The 15,495-nt window shown below is 32.8% G+C and overlaps 3 protein-coding genes across 6 annotated transcripts; 1 reads left to right on the forward strand and 2 right to left on the reverse strand.

Annotated features, from left to right (window-relative positions):
* The first annotated feature begins 720 nt into the window (after window positions 1-720).
* Window positions 721-6,216, forward strand: LOC109162839. The gene is made up of 4 exons (XM_019311542.1): window positions 721-815; window positions 4,343-4,464; window positions 4,650-5,002; window positions 5,920-6,216. The coding sequence occupies exons 2-4, from the start codon at window positions 4,369-4,371 to the stop codon at window positions 6,023-6,025; spliced, it is 555 nt and encodes a 184-aa protein (XP_019167087.1). The 5' UTR covers window positions 721-815; window positions 4,343-4,368; the 3' UTR covers window positions 6,026-6,216.
* Window positions 6,217-8,050: 1,834 nt separating this feature from the next.
* LOC109162836 lies at window positions 8,051-9,473 on the reverse strand. 4 transcript variants are annotated; one of them, XR_002051162.1, is made up of 2 exons: window positions 8,389-9,473; window positions 8,051-8,194 (listed from the first exon to the last, which is right to left on the reverse strand). XR_002051162.1 is itself a non-coding variant. In XM_019311536.1 (2 exons), the coding sequence occupies exon 1, from the start codon at window positions 9,332-9,334 to the stop codon at window positions 8,474-8,476; it is 861 nt and encodes a 286-aa protein (XP_019167081.1). In that variant the 5' UTR covers window positions 9,335-9,473; the 3' UTR covers window positions 8,206-8,418; window positions 8,451-8,473. The 4 variants fall into 4 exon arrangements, 2 of the variants coding, with proteins under 2 accessions (XP_019167081.1, XP_019167082.1); XR_002051163.1 differs by having other exon boundaries at window positions 8,051-8,197; XM_019311536.1 differs by lacking the exon at window positions 8,051-8,194 and having other exon boundaries at window positions 8,206-8,418; window positions 8,451-9,473.
* Window positions 9,474-9,553: 80 nt separating this feature from the next.
* On the reverse strand, window positions 9,554-11,469 carry LOC109162838 (elongation factor 1-delta-like). Its single transcript, XM_019311541.1, has 6 exons — window positions 11,392-11,469; window positions 10,748-10,857; window positions 10,440-10,556; window positions 10,142-10,284; window positions 9,891-10,004; window positions 9,554-9,783 (listed from the first exon to the last, which is right to left on the reverse strand). The coding sequence occupies exons 2-6, from the start codon at window positions 10,831-10,833 to the stop codon at window positions 9,569-9,571; spliced, it is 675 nt and encodes a 224-aa protein (XP_019167086.1). The 5' UTR covers window positions 10,834-10,857; window positions 11,392-11,469; the 3' UTR covers window positions 9,554-9,568.
* Window positions 11,470-15,495: the final 4,026 nt, after the last annotated feature.

Below are 15,495 nucleotides of genomic sequence, written 5' to 3' on the forward strand. Positions count from 1 at the left end.
TTGAAAAAAGTTAATTCCAGCAAAGGCCATCTAATTATAGTGATATTTTCACAATTGAGGAGGGGAACGAAGAGGAAGGAGATACCTAGAAAATGAAAGGACAATTTGACCCTTAAAACTGACGTCTAAATAACGTTGTTGAGGTGATAGAAGGACCAATGATGAAAAGATTTTGATATTTAAGTGTCACATTTCTCCAAATTAAAAAACGATGATCAAATATGAAAAATCACTATAGTCAGAAAAACTTTGGTGGAGAATTAACTCTTTAAAAAATATCTTATATTATTGTACAAAGAAGAAATCAAAATGTATAAGTTAACGATGAAAATAATTACAGTAACATATTTTATATTTCCATTAGAACCTTATATAATTTAGTAGGTATATTTATAATAAGAGTCTGCTAGAATTAGGACAGTATAATTGAAAACGTACGCTGTCAACTGAATAGATTTTCCAAACTGAGGGGGGCGTGGTACTGTTACATATTAAAATCTATAGTATTAGGTAACTTCTTAATTGTAATTTTTGTTATCTATTTTAAGCTATGTTTGGTACGTGTCCATGCAGGAATTTATTTTGTACGAGTTGACTCATAATAAATATAATATATAGTACCTCATCCCACCCAGGCGGCCCCTTCTAATTTTATTGCATTTGAACTGTTCCTTTCTGCGGTTTTATCTGCCTTCAGTTTAGTACGTTAATTCTTCAATTCTCAAAACAAACTGGAAGAGAGCAGAGAATTGAATCACAGAAATTTGCAGATCAGATCAGATATGATATGATATGATGCTCTGATTTTCTAACCGGTAAGCTCCGTTGTTCCTCGGATTATCGTTGTTTTCTTATATCTTATGTTGTCTGGTTTTTTTGTTGTGCTGCTAATTTCCATTTCCCTTTTCATTATGATATTCACTTCTCAGCTTTTTTGGGGAATTCTTTCTTTCTTTCTTTTTTTGATTTTTTTTTTTTTTGAAAGGTCTTTCTTTCATATACCTACACTGCTGGATTATAATTAGTAAATTTCCGGCATAAAAAGAATAAATCTTGGAGTAATTTTTTTTTGGTGGTTATAATCTCAATCCTTATACCACTGACTAGAGTTCATGGTGGACCTGGTGTATGTATATGTCTTGTGAGTTTTTTGTGTCTTAAATGTTATAAAATTCTGTATCTTATGAGTGTATGAATTTTGTATTTGAAACAAATTAGTAATTGTGTCATATATTATGAATTTATGTGTCTTGTGTTTGTAAAATTCTGTGTTTATGAACACAAATTATGTACCTAAATTAGATTTGAAAAATAAGTAAATATATAACATGTGTGTGTGTCTTGTGTTGTGATTTTTGTATTTTGTGTTATGAAATTTTGTACTTTACGAATATGAATTTTGTACCTCATCGTTTCAATTTAGGATCCATAATGTTATGTGGAACTTGGTCCATGATATAAATTGCCTATAAATCTTGGAGTAATATATATTTGTCTTCTAAACAAAGTTTGGTTTTAGCTATGTATCAATAAATAACTTTTAACTAGCTTGGTTAGCATGAGTAGCCCTACACTTTCAAGCCTGTTGTAAACGGGATTAATCTGAGTACAAAATTATATTAAAGGTGTCTCTTATAGTTAGGAGTTAATAAGATATCTCGTGGTCTATATTTGACTTGGAATTAAGTCTAATCTTCCTAATGACGCAAATTATGCCATGGAATCGTGTTCACTGAGAATGGTGAACACAAGGCAAAACGACGTCGTTTTTAGGCCAAAAAAAAATTTCGCGGATGTGGAGTTAACGGCGCGCGTTTGATCAAATTATGAATTTTCTGTTATGAGATTATGAATTTTATGAAAATTCATAATCTCATAACAGAAAATTCATAATCGCATAACAGAAAATTCATAATCTCACAACTGAAAATTCATAATCTCATAACAGAAAATTCATAATCTTATAACAGAAAATTCATAATCTTATAACAGAAAATTCATAATCTTATAACAGAAAATTCATAATCTCATGGTTCCAAAGTGAATGTGTAGGCATGGTTCCAAAGTGAATGTGCAGGCATGGATTCATAATTTATGAATGTCCGTGATTTCGGACGGGAATATGTAGGCATGGTTCCAAAGTGAATGTGCAGGCATGAATTCATAATTTATGAATGTCCGAAATTATGAATGTAATGAAAATTCATAATCTCATAACAGAAAATTCATAATCGCATAACATAAAATTCATAATCTCATAATAGAAAATTCATAGTCTTATAACAGAAAATTCATAATCTCATGGTTCCAAAGTGAATGTGTAGGTATGGTTCCAAAGTGAATGTGCAGCCATGGATTCATAATTTATGAATGTCCGTGATTTCGGACGGGAATGTGTAGGCAGGGTTCCAAAGTGAATGTGCAGGCATTAATTCATAATTTATGAATGTCCGAAATTTTTGTTCACCTCAAATTAAAGTGAAACCGCAAAATGTGAAAATAAAAGAAGAAAAGTCACGCAATTAATTATTAAAAAAAATAAAAAAATAAAAAAATAAAAAAAAAAGTAACGGTGTACTAACACCGTTAGAACCGTGTTCACCATTCTCACGGTTCCATGGCATAACGTCTGTCCTAATGAATATATGTATGTGTGTGCGTTGTGTTAATTGAAATCTTGGTGGCTATAATGACCGATATGATCATGCTTTTCTTGGTGGATACGGTAATTCATTATTATTTTTGAATTAGGTAATTAACATTATAATATTCTATTTAGGTCATGTATATTTGTGTAGCGGTGATTTTCATTTTGTCAACATCTCGTCTTTTTTAGTAGTCACCATTAGTTTTGCTAATTGAGATCATTGATGAATATTTTTAACTTGCTTGTAAGAATTGTGCATGTATAATTCTAGTATATATATATATATATATATATATATATATATAATCATTGAACAACATACAAAAATTCAAGTGAGTCATCATTTTTTTTAATACAATTAACTTTTTGAACAAGTCAAAAAATAATTGTTAATGTGACCTCCTCCTCCCTCACTTCACCTTCATGTTGGAGAAGAAGTCATCTTACCGGAGACAGAGTGCTCTACTCCCCCAAAAAAAAAAAAAAAAAAAAAAAAAAAAAAAAAAACTAGTTGATCAACTAGTCATTGAGAATCCTATTGGTGAACCGTTAGTATCAAAACAATAAAAGGGTATCAAAACAATAAAAGGGAAAGGATCAAATAGACCCTTCAATTTTTTACGAAAAAAGTAATTAAGTGTTTGAACTTTAAAAAATTATAATTAAACACTCAAATTTACTGAAATCATTCATCTAATGATTTAAACCTTGTTTGCTGGTAACCAACATGTTGACATGTTATGATTTTTGTTTACATGACTGCCCACCAACCATCGTCCAACTGTGGTTGATTGCGGGCGTCTTTAGTCAAAGAAAGTAACCTTGGCCTCCTTCAATTGAGGAAGCGACCATCGCGTTGCCTGTCTCAAATCAATCTATGGAAGGCACGACAAACATGACAGTACCGATATAATTAGTAGAATTACCGGCCAATTAATGGGTCTTAATACATTGAAATGATTTGTTAAGGTACTTAATTAGAACTAATTACTTAATGTTTAAAGGTCTATGAATTGTCTAATTCTTTAAAAGTTTGAGGACCTATTTGATCCTTTTTTTTAAAATAAAATAAATAGAGAGAGAGTCTTGGTGAATTTTCTCTCAACGGTCCACCTAATAAGGCCGGACACCAAATGATTAGCAATATATAGCCTGGTTTATTGTGTGGGGTTTCCAAAAGTGGTTCTTGAGTGGCAATATATGATATGCCAAGACCTTTTCTCATTGGGGGAAAGATCATTCTCAATACAGATGTTACATTCAGAATATGAGCTGTAACATTATATATATATATATATATATATATATATATATATATATATATATATATATATATATATATATATATATATGCATTTAATTTAATGCCATTGCCTACTTAAATGTGAACTGTACAATATATATATATATATATATATATATATATATATATATATGCATTTAATTTAATGCCATTGCCTACTTAAATGTGAACTGTACAAGAAAAGTACACAGGCTGATGACAGAGTGTTTTCATTTGCCTACGCAAAAGAAAAACCACAATCTCTTCAATCTTAGTTGGAAGGGCCCGACACACAGTTTCCTAGTCCATAAAAAAAAAAAAAAAACAACATTATATTTAATTTCTAGTGGCACATCGCAATCTTTGTTCACACTTGAACTCAATGAGGGTGGTGTTGCTGATGAAATCTGCAGTTGTGGTCGGGTGTTCTTGAATCTTGATGGATTCCGGTTCAGCCCCAGAGATTAATCACACCCGATTCGAGGAGGATAAGCCCGGTTCGAATCCATGTCCCGACAACGAAAAAGATACTCAGGTATATTCAAGAATCTCGAATCTGTTCTATACTTTCTCAATTTTGTAAATTCTGTTTAATCATTACCTAATACAAACCTCATCCGGGCTTGTAACTCCCGCAAAATTGTTACAAAAGTGTCATCACACTATATAGTAGTTGGCAGTTTCGGGTTTTCGTATTTGATTTGATTTGATTTGTTGTAGGATCCAAGTGTGAAGCCATTCATGCCGTTGCTAGCCTTTTGCAAGAGTGGTGGGAATATGAAGGGTGAATCGGTGGGCAAAAGTGAGAAGAACACGCCGCAGAGTTTGGGAGTTGAACAACAACGTTATTCGAGGATTGAGGAGATGTCGGCCGGCGGCGAGGTTGGCGGCGGAGATGAGAGGCCTAAAAGTCTGGCGGCGTTGTTTTCCATTCAACAGATGGATCACAGAGACTCGATTTCGTCTTCTTCTTCAGGGCACCTGATAGTCCCAGGAGGATCATCGTCTTGTTATGACACCATGTCTTTTCGGTCAAACAGCACCACCAGCACCCGATCCTTTGCTTTCCCCATGTAAGTCTATCCTATCTTTCATTACCATTGTGATAACATCCCGGTTATCATTCTAAATGATAATAGGTTCAAACTTTAGTTGTAGGGTTTAGATTTTTTGAGCTGAAAATATTTGAAAAAGTATAGAACATATACTACCTTATAAAAAATCAAATATTTCAAAAAAAAAAAAAGGAAAAAAAACAACTCATTTTAGAACACGTTTGGTTGGATTGAAAATATTTTCCAAGAAAGTCATTTTCTTAAAATTTGAGGAAAGTTATTTTTTCAAGAAATTTATTTTCTCTGGTTCATGAAATTTCTTTTTGGAAGGAAGTAGAATTCTTTAAAGAGTAATGCAAGAGACCCTGATATTTTTTCCCTCAAATACATCCCTTATGACAGTGATAGTATCTAATGGGTAATTAAATTCTATTTTTGATTTTTAATAAATAGTGGAGCCAACCAATTTATAGCACCCAATGAATGAATGTCATGAGGGAAAATATTGGAGGTGAAATTTAGGAGGGGAAGAAAGCATTTTCCATCTTTAAATTTGAGGGAAAAAAAATTATTTGTCGAACATTAGTATTTTGTTTTTCATGAAAAAAAAGTTTTAATTCTTTGCTCATTTGGTTGGACAATTTTGTCCTCATGCACGGAACTTTCTTTATTATTATTGTTGTATACGGGAAACAATGGAATCAATCTTCTTGATAATTTAATTTATTTTTTCTCCATTGGGGGATCAAATCTGAGTCACTTAAAGTCACTAGACCACAAAATCATTAGCAAATGTATAGTCTAACTATTAGTTAACAAAATACATCCTTCAATTAATTATTTATTATCCATTCATTTCCAAGAGTTATCATCCAAAGCTCTTTTAACAATGTTTTTTTTTTTCTTCTTTCTTTTTTGAATATTGTATGAAACAGATTAGCATCGGATTGGAATGGCAGCCCTATGAGGATGGCAGATGTGGATAGGAATAGGAGATTCTCAAGGAAGAGGAGACAATGGAGGATGTGTTTTGGCTGCTAACAACGTTTCATTTGTTCATATTAATTATTTTTCTTCTATCATAGTTTGAAAACAAAATACTTTTCCTATAAACTCATACACAAGCAAGCACTATCATTGGGAGCATACTTAGTTTTCTTTGTTTTCACACAATTATTAGGATGTTTTTATATTTCTTATAGGAAATTTTAATTTTACCCATACGATTTTTTTTTTAAATACAAAATCTTGTTTTATTTGTTGTCATTTCAAAATCTCTTTTAATTTATTGTAATTTTATCCCTTGCCTCCTAGAAAATGTAGTATGTTTAGACTATCAAATATTGACAAAGACTTGTGTTAGACCGTCTCACTTACAAATGTCTGTGAGACAAATCAGGTCAAGATGAAAATGTAATATTACTAAAAATGTAATATTAATTAGGAATAAAGTATTTGTTACTTGTAAGAGAAAGTATAATAATTTTGAAGAAAAATGTAATACTTTTACATTTTAATTTAAAAATATTATAATTTCCCGTATAAATAACAATCATTTTATTATTAATTAATATTATATATCCAAGACAGCCTTGAGGAGTCATTCTAAAATAGAGTTTTTTGCATTTTTAGTCCCACGACTATAGTGGCAATGACAGAATTGATCCACGACTTTTGAACCTTGCAATTTTAGTCCACGACTATTGATTTTTTTGCAAAAATGGTCCTTCCGGCCACTTTTCCGTCAAAATTTCACCGGAAAAAAAAATTCTCCATTTTAGCCGGGTTAAAATTGACATTTTACTTATCTCAAAAAATTAAAAGAAAAAAATTGATATTTGACTACATACAATATTACTGGGCTACATACTACTGCCCCAGGCGGCGGAGTATATGTACCACTCCAATGCTGCTGCCGGATAACCCAACTAGCCTGGGGAACGCCACGACCACTCCGCCGCTTACTGACAGCCCTGCCTGCTCCAGGAACTCCGCCGCCTGGGCAGTAGTATGTAGCTCAGTAATATTGTATGTAGTCAAATATCAATTTTTTTCTTTTAATTTTTTGAGATAAGTAAAAATAGAGAATTTTTTTTTTCTGGTGAAATTTTGACGGAAAAGTGGCCGGAAGGACCATTTTTGCAAAAAAATCAATAGTCGTGGACTAAAATTGCAAGGTTCAAAAGTCGTGGACCAATTCTGCCAGTGCCACTATAGTCGTGGGACTAAAAGTGCAAAAAACTCTTCTAAAATATTTGTATCACAAATTTGCCATTCTGTAAATTAATCAATCTATTTGTAACTAGCATCAACAATAGTAATTACCATCTAGCAATTTTTTCTGTCATTTAAGAGAATGGTTGGTTCGCTAAAGAAAATGTTTTCCTTGAATTTGAGAAATATTGACTTTTTTCACGGATGAGGAAAATATTTTTCATAGCCCGCCATGGTATTTTGTTTTCCATAAAAAACAAGTAAGACAATTATGCACTCTCCATCTTTTATTAATTACCATTATTATTATTATTGATTTTATTATTCATCCTAAAGGTTGAACCCCAACCCTATTATTGATTTTATTATTGTGTAGAAATATAATTGTCTTTATATTCATTATTCCTTATAATTCCAAACCCAGCCAAAGTAATTACCAAACAATGAAATCAACATTCATAATTTATTTTCCACCAACCAAATAATGTAATTAATTTTTACAATAATCTCTTTTCTATAGAGTTTCAATTCTATTTTCCCTTAAATATTTTCCGCGCCACGAATCAAACAGCCAATAAAAGAAAAAGACATTCTAAATTTCTAAACAACACTTGAATTTTTTTAAAAAAAAATTGCAAATTATATATAAGTTTCTAATTGTATTCTTTGCTATTTGATAAATAAAAATATTCTCCATCTTTCATTCATTAATTTATTATTTATTATTTATTATTTATTTTTAAAAACAAAAAAAAATCTTTAATTGTTTCATTTGTCAAATTATTTTACAATCTTCTGCCTTGTAAATTGAAGAAATATGTAAACAAAACATATTTTCTATTTCATTTCTTTTTTAAAAAGTAAAATTTCCTCTAATTAGTAAGAGCACTTTTTCAGAATCATGGTAAGAAATTTAAATGCTCTAATAAGCTGGCTGCTAAAACTGTGATACCACCACTTCTCTGTTCCCCTAGGATTTAAAGCTGGCTGCTAAAACTGCTAAAAAAAACCTCTAATTAGTAAATCATCTAATTCACACGTCCTACCACCACTTCTCTGTTCCTCTGGGATTTATTCTTCCCTTTACCAGCCTTGGGGGGGCCTCATGAGATCCATCATCCACCTGCAATTCTGCAAAGGAAAGTTGTTTAAATCAACAGGAGCAAGTTTGAAAGTTGACAAATTGTCACCTGACTTCACCGGGGAACTGTCAACACGTTGCCCTCCCTTGGCGGCTTGCTCAACCGGCGTTTCCAGTTCTTCAATATGTCCTTCCTAGATGGCGGTAAACCTGTTAGCCACTGAGGTTCTGTTGCTGCCAGCTTGTTTCTTTTTCGACACGGTTCGAGTTTTTCCTTTAGGTTGCACCAACATCCAAGGACCGTACATCGAGTTATTTTGTGGCTGCTTATCTTGAGGTTGTTCACGTGGTTTTTTAGGGCAGTCATTCGAAAGGTGGCTGACCTCCCCACACCCGAAACAGATTGTATGAAGTCCCTCGAATTCGATCCTCTCTATCTTGCTCCCAATGTTAACCGTGGAGACTAAAGGTTTAGATAGATCAATCTCGATCACGGCCCGCACAAAACAACCCCTCTCCACCCCAGCTGTAGTCCGATCGAGTTTCAAGGGCGTGCCCACCTGATACAATATATGCTTGATTATATCTTCACTGAAAGACTCCATTGACAGTCCCGGTAATCGAACACAGACCGCCATATTCTCGGCCTTTGTATTCGCCTGATCGAAGTTTGGCTTCCAACGCTGCAGAACCACATAACGATCGAAGACTTTCCAAGGTCCTTCAAACAGCACCCGCATGCAATCCTTCTCCAATTCAAAACGTGCCACAAAGAATTTAAATCCCAGATCAATCACTTCTAGCCTCCCTTGTGGCACCCACATTCGTAGGAGTTTGCGTTTAAAGACTGGGAAATTGATTCTCTTGCCTGGAAATTTCAAGATGAGGGCGTTTTTCCAAGGCTGGATGAGTTTCTTCCTCATGTCTTTAGAAATTTTGATGACAGGAATGCCATCCCGAGTCTCCTCTTCCTCTTCCTCTTCCTCTTCGTCCTCACTGTCAGATTCCACCAGGATTTCCTCTTCAAACCAGTTTATACCGCCTGCCTCCTCCATCACTTCATCTCCAAAACGTGGAGCCTTCGTCCCCGTCTCAGCAAAGGTCCTTTTGGTCGTTTGAACCTTCTCGAAAACTCTAGAAGAACCATTAGCGCCTATGGAAATGGACGGAACGCGCCACGAATTACCTAAAATAAAAACATCGCCCCCAGATTTCAATATTTCATCGAGAGAGCATCATACTGTTGTACTATATATGCCTTTCATACATTTGAATGTAAAACTCAATGATCACACTTTGTAGCCATTAATTAAAAGAAGAATCGAAGGACAAGTGAGCTTACATATCTTGTGGAAAGCAACGAGATCGCAGCTCTGGACATACTCGTTGACAGGTTCAACAGTGAGATAATTCTCAATAAGTTCATCCACGGACACGAGGTCATCCACAATGGTGAGCATAATTCGTAGTTTCTTAATACCAGACCCAACCGGAACAAGTTTAGCTGCAAAAAAAAAAAGTAAATAAATAGTCAACAGTTATGAACCTAGTTAGTCTAACGGGCAATAATCTTAATTGAAATTTAATCTGTATTTTTATGGTCCAACATACATGCTCCCCAGAGTAATCCTTCCATCGAAACACTTCTAACAGCTTCCTCGAGCTTTTTCATATCAGTCTCGTCATCCCATGGCTTCACATCCAAAAGAACCGAGGACTTTCCAGCTGAGATAGCAAACCCCAGGTAAGTTACTAAACAGGGGTATTCATCATCAACAACATTTTATTATTATCCATTTTATATCCATTAATATTTCTAAAAATAAAATAATTATTCAATTAATGTAAACGGAGAAACTTACACTCTTTCGTTTTGCTTGAAGCCTTAATAACTGCAACACGTTCTTCAACAGCCTTTGTGTCAGCGGCAGGTGGTGTTACCACGCCCGCAGGGATAGGTGCAGAACCTTCAATGGTTACACCACAACCTTCTCCAGATACACCACTGATGAAAATAAATTGGTAATATCAGAGAATTATGTATTGTATACACGTAAAAGTGAAGTAAACAGAGGGTGGGTTCTTAGCATACTGTCGCACAATTTGAAATTCAAATCATAAAACCTAAATTGAAAGTTGTTCTAAGTAGTTAGAACTTACGAGATCCTCAAAAGTGCATCAATGTGTTTGTACCACCGAGAAACGTTGACATATTCAGATGATGGGGGCTTGGGAAGTGACGAATATACTGTGATGTCATCCTTGGAAGCTTGATACCTGAGAAGTAATTAATAAGATGAATTAAGATGGGAACACAATTGAAGCATGTCCTTTGGTCTGGCTCTGATACCAAATTGAAGGATGTGCTCCATCTCAACTAAAAACCTAAGCTGACAGTTGGATTGCACATTAACGGTTATATGCTCAACAAACACAACCATAAAAAGCAACAGCAAATAGCGACCCACCCAGTAATGTAACTACGTGTAAGGAGGTACTCATCAAGCTTCTTGAGACCAGCATCTGAGTTGAGGTTGTAGAATGTGACAGCCATTTCCAGATATTAATGTGACAAATCCTGTCAATACAGAGAAAAGAGGAATCCATTCATAAACACAAACATTGAAAACACATTGCATAAATGCATAATAGCATGAATATATATCTACAATACAAATAAATAATAGGTCAAAAGAGAACACTAGAATTCAATAAAAGTTTGCTAATCCTGTTCACCTAACCCACTATTTTCCACTGAGATAGTAGCCCAATATGGGCAAAATTCATATAAATTGAAAAGGTATTGTTAACTTCTTTTTGCATATGGATCTCAATATCAAGACAGTTTTTCTGGCTTCGAAAACTTTAATTAATCAAATCAATAGACTGATTATACAAAAACACAGATTCTGGTAGTCAACTGTAACTCAATTTTGGACAAAAGTTGATCAAATACCCACATATCATTCACTACAGAAACATTGATCAGAAGTATCAAGAGAAGTATCAGATCCAAAATGAGAAATAAACATGGTAAAATAAATAACTAAATAAAGAAAGAAAGAAATTCTTCCCTAAGGATTAACTTAAATTACAAGAACAGAGAACAAACCAGAAGCTGTCAAGAGTACCGAGGAGAAAAGAGGCTCAGAGAGTTGTTAAGAGTGGAGTGAAAGAGCCAAGTTTCGACACTTTATACAAACGAAATTGGGTTCGGGTCATTTTGTAATGAACTCCCGCCCAAGAGCTTTGAACACAAAATAAGCAAATTATTATGTGGATCATGGTACACATAGCTGTGTAAATCATTAATATAATTTACATTTTTAATATATTAAAAGTACATTATTTGCATATTAAATGTACATTATTTGATAGTATATAAACTTAATGTATTTATTGTACACAAATAATGTACTTTTAATATTTTAATAATGTATTTTTTATATATGGTCCACACACATGTAATCCTATATATAATAAAGTCATATGGTCTTGTGAAAATTAAATGGTGATAATCAACATTTAATTTTCACAAGACCATAATAATATTGTTATTGTGAAAATTAAATGTTGATAATCAACATTTAATTTTCACAAAACCATAATAATATTGTTAATTATAATAACAATAATAATAATAATAATAATAATAATGATGATGATAATAATTTCCACGGACAGTTTCTAATATATATATATATATATATATATATATATATATATATATATTTATTTATTTATTTATTTATTTATTTATTTATTTATTTATTATATTTATTTATATTTCAATTTCTACTGGCAAATTATTGTGTGAATGATGGTCCACATAATTGTATGGATCATGAATATCAAATACATTTTTAATATATTAAAAATACATTATTTTTATATTGAAAGTACCTTACATACATATATAATGTACCCTTAGTATATTTAAAATATACTTTTTATTGCATGCAACCCCAAAGTTCATAAGTTTGAAATTAATATATGGCATAGCTAGGCGGCCTAATATTTAAGATTGTTGATGTGCATATTGAGGACTACGGAGACAAAGATGCGTTATTCGTGGATTCATCGGATACTATCCAACAACACTCTCCAACTTAATTGACGTGAAGTGGCTTAGTAACATTAAGATTATATTCTCGAATTATTAGTTCTCATCTTTTATTGATTACACACTTAATTCGATAGTATTTGAAAGAAAAAATCAATGTTCGAACTAAGATTGTGATTTTAGTCTTTAAAGGTCAATTGTATGTTGCTACATCTAGAGTTAGAAATCTCAAAGGTCTAAAAATTTTGATCCGTGGTGACTCTAAAATTGTAATTCAATTACTATTTGTAGTTTACTAAGTTCTTAAAAATTTGTAATATTAAATACTATGTACTAAATTTTTAATATAGTTTAAGATTTGTAGTAATCACCCACCTTAAATATTATTTTAATTGTAAATATATTTATGTTCATAATTTTATCATAGGAATTCACACATAATAATTATTAAATAACAAAAATTTTATATATGAATAAACCTCATATAGGGTATATTTTTATAACATATTTTCCGTGCATTGCACGGGACAAATACTAGTAATAATAATGGCACAAAACCATTTATAGACCAAACAAGAAAAATTATATTTTAGAACATTATCCATATTACAATGTGGGTCGTTGATTATGTTAATTTTTAGCACTGTTGCAAAAATCGCACCTATGCGCTTGGCGGCCGGTCTCCTAGGCGCCCGCCTAGGCGCTCTAGGCACCCTAGACAGTCCCCAGGCGCCTAGCGATTTTTTCAACATTAATTTTTTGTATATTTCATTTTTAAGTAATATATTTAAAAATGAACATTTCATATATTATAAATAATATATGGGTCACTGACATACATATTCATTTTTAGTATATTGAATGTTTACTTTTAGTATATTAAATGTTATATATATATATATATATATATATATATATATATATATATATGATACGATCGGCATTGAATCCATCTTCCAGTAAAGCAACTTCCACACTTTTCTACCTGCCTAACCCTTCGCTCCAAGGGACCGTAGAATCCATCTTCCAGTAAAGCAACTTCCACACTTTTCTACCTGCCTAACCCTTCGCTCCAAGGGACCGTAGATCGGAAAGCGCCTTCTATTGCAACAAGATGGACTTTACCAAGGCTCAGAATGGACCAACTATTAAATCTTGGATGGAAATTTCATACATACATATATATATATATATATATATATATATATATATATATATATATGGGTGGTCGCAGGACCCAGTATTGAGCGAATAGGGGAACCGTGAGAAGGCGTTGAGCGATCGCAATCCACCCTGCCCAATTTGAGGGGGTGGGTCCTCGGTCGCTCGCGGGACGGGAGGAGGGGCAGGGGCACCCTCTGGTGAACTCGCTCGCAAATTTAATTCTCGCTCATAAAGGTCTAAGGCTTGGTTTATTACCTCAGCAAAGGTATTTCAAGTTGGTGCCAGCGGTGCGTTGCCTGTGGATCCCTCTTAACGTGGGGGTTCCTTTGAACGATTGTTGACTGAGGGTTTCTGCTCACGAGAATTTTGGCGACTAAATTGCTCCCGAAGATCTTGTTCTTGTGGCACTTGGTTCTGGCCAGTAGTTTTTAGGGTTTTCCTTGTTCTTACTATCACTTAGTTTCAAAATCTTTGATCAGGTAGGGTGACACGGCTTCTTGTATCGTTCCCCACAGACAGAAAAGTTAATGTTGTCTTTATTGTCGGAAGATGAAGAGCTTAACCCTTTGTAGGGTTTACAAGGGGGTATTTATTCCCGCATTAATGGGATTAATTTAGGTAAGCTTTTATTGCCATGAATACATTTGATTTGCTTCCTCGCTCCCATTAATATACTTTGCTTACTGCTCTGGCATGTCCCGCGAAATCTGCTTATGAGATCATGTGCAAACCCTATCGCTCCACTGATATAGTCTCGGGCTGCTCAAGGAGCCATCCACTCGCCCTTTCATTTATCTCCAGTCTCATTTATTATGCGACCCGACCCAAACAGTATTAGGCTGATTTTACCCCATCAACTTCAAATCTATTTTAATTTATTGTAATTTTATCCCCTACCTCCTAGAAAATATAGTATGTTTAGATTATCAAATATTGGCATAAACTTGTGTTAGACCGTCTCACGAACAAATCTCCGTTAAGACGAGTCGGGTCAAGATGAAAATATAATATTTATACTAAAAAATGTAATACTAATCAGTAATAAAGTATTTGTTACTTGTAAAAAAAATATAATACTTAAATATATATATATATATATATATATATATATATAATATTTTTACATTTTGATTTAAATGTATTGTATGTTTTCTCAAAAGTATTACAAGTTTCCTAAGTAACAATCACTTTATTATTAATTAGTATTGTATATCCAAGATAGTCTTCAGGAGTCATTCTAAAATATTTGTATTACAAATTTTACCGTTCTGTAAATTAATCAATCTATTTGTAACTATCATCAACAATAGTAATTACCATCCTGCAAATTTTTGTCACCTAAGGGTATGTTTGGTTCGCTAGAAAATGTTTTTTTAAAAAAATGTTTTTTTTGAATTGAGAAAAGTTAATTTTTCCTTTGTTTGGTTCATAGAAAATATTTTTTATTGGAAAACATTTTCCTCAAGAATGAGAATACTTTTATGCCCCCCTCGGTATTTTGTTTTCCATGGAAAACAAGTAGGACAATTATGCCTTTACCAATTTTTCTTAATTACCATTATTATTGTGAGTTAATTCCATTTTTGATATTAGATTTATAGGTGACAGCCCATTTTAGTCCTTTTTTTATTATTATCAGAACATCCTTAGTTGATCCTAGTATTATTGTGACATAACCATTTTTTGTCATCCGTCAACAAAATCGTTGAAATGTCGTTAAATATAATGACATTTAGATCTTTTTTTTATACAAAGTAAGTTGACCTACTATATTTCTTAGGAGTATTTTTTATTTTTTGAAAAATTCACAATTGAAAACCGAAATATCTTTGTATTTAACGACATTTAAACTGTTTTGTTAATAGAGGATCAAAAATGATCATGTCACAATAATACTTTAGGACCAAAAGTGGATTTTCTGATAAAAAGGGACTAAAAGTGAACTGTCACATATAAATCTAAGAACAAAAATGAAAATAACTCTATTAT

The sequence above is a fragment of the Ipomoea nil genome, unplaced genomic scaffold, assembly GCF_001879475.1.
Source record: "Ipomoea nil cultivar Tokyo-kokei standard unplaced genomic scaffold, Asagao_1.1 scaffold2957, whole genome shotgun sequence".
In the NCBI taxonomy this organism is placed as follows: Eukaryota; Viridiplantae; Streptophyta; class Magnoliopsida; order Solanales; family Convolvulaceae; genus Ipomoea; species Ipomoea nil.

Excerpts from the sequence above, each read along its gene's own strand:
- LOC109162836 (XM_019311536.1), bottom strand. The coding sequence starts at position 9,334 with ATGGAGGAGGCAGGCGGTATAAACTGGTTTGAAGAGGAAATCCTGGTG.
- LOC109162839 (XM_019311542.1), top strand. The coding sequence starts at position 4,369 with ATGGATTCCGGTTCAGCCCCAGAGATTAATCACACCCGATTCGAGGAG. Across the intron at positions 4,465-4,649 it reads ACAACGAAAAAGATACTCAG|GATCCAAGTGTGAAGCCATT; the intron begins GTATATTCAAGA and ends GATTTGTTGTAG. Across the intron at positions 5,003-5,919 it reads CGATCCTTTGCTTTCCCCAT|ATTAGCATCGGATTGGAATG; the intron begins GTAAGTCTATCC and ends TGTATGAAACAG.
- LOC109162838 (XM_019311541.1), bottom strand. The coding sequence starts at position 10,833 with ATGGCTGTCACATTCTACAACCTCAACTCAGATGCTGGTCTCAAGAAG. Across the intron at positions 10,557-10,747 it reads ACACGTAGTTACATTACTGG|GTATCAAGCTTCCAAGGATG; the intron begins GTGGGTCGCTAT and ends ATTACTTCTCAG. Across the intron at positions 10,005-10,141 it reads TTCAAGCAAAACGAAAGAGT|CTGGAAAGTCCTCGGTTCTT; the intron begins GTAAGTTTCTCC and ends TTGCTATCTCAG.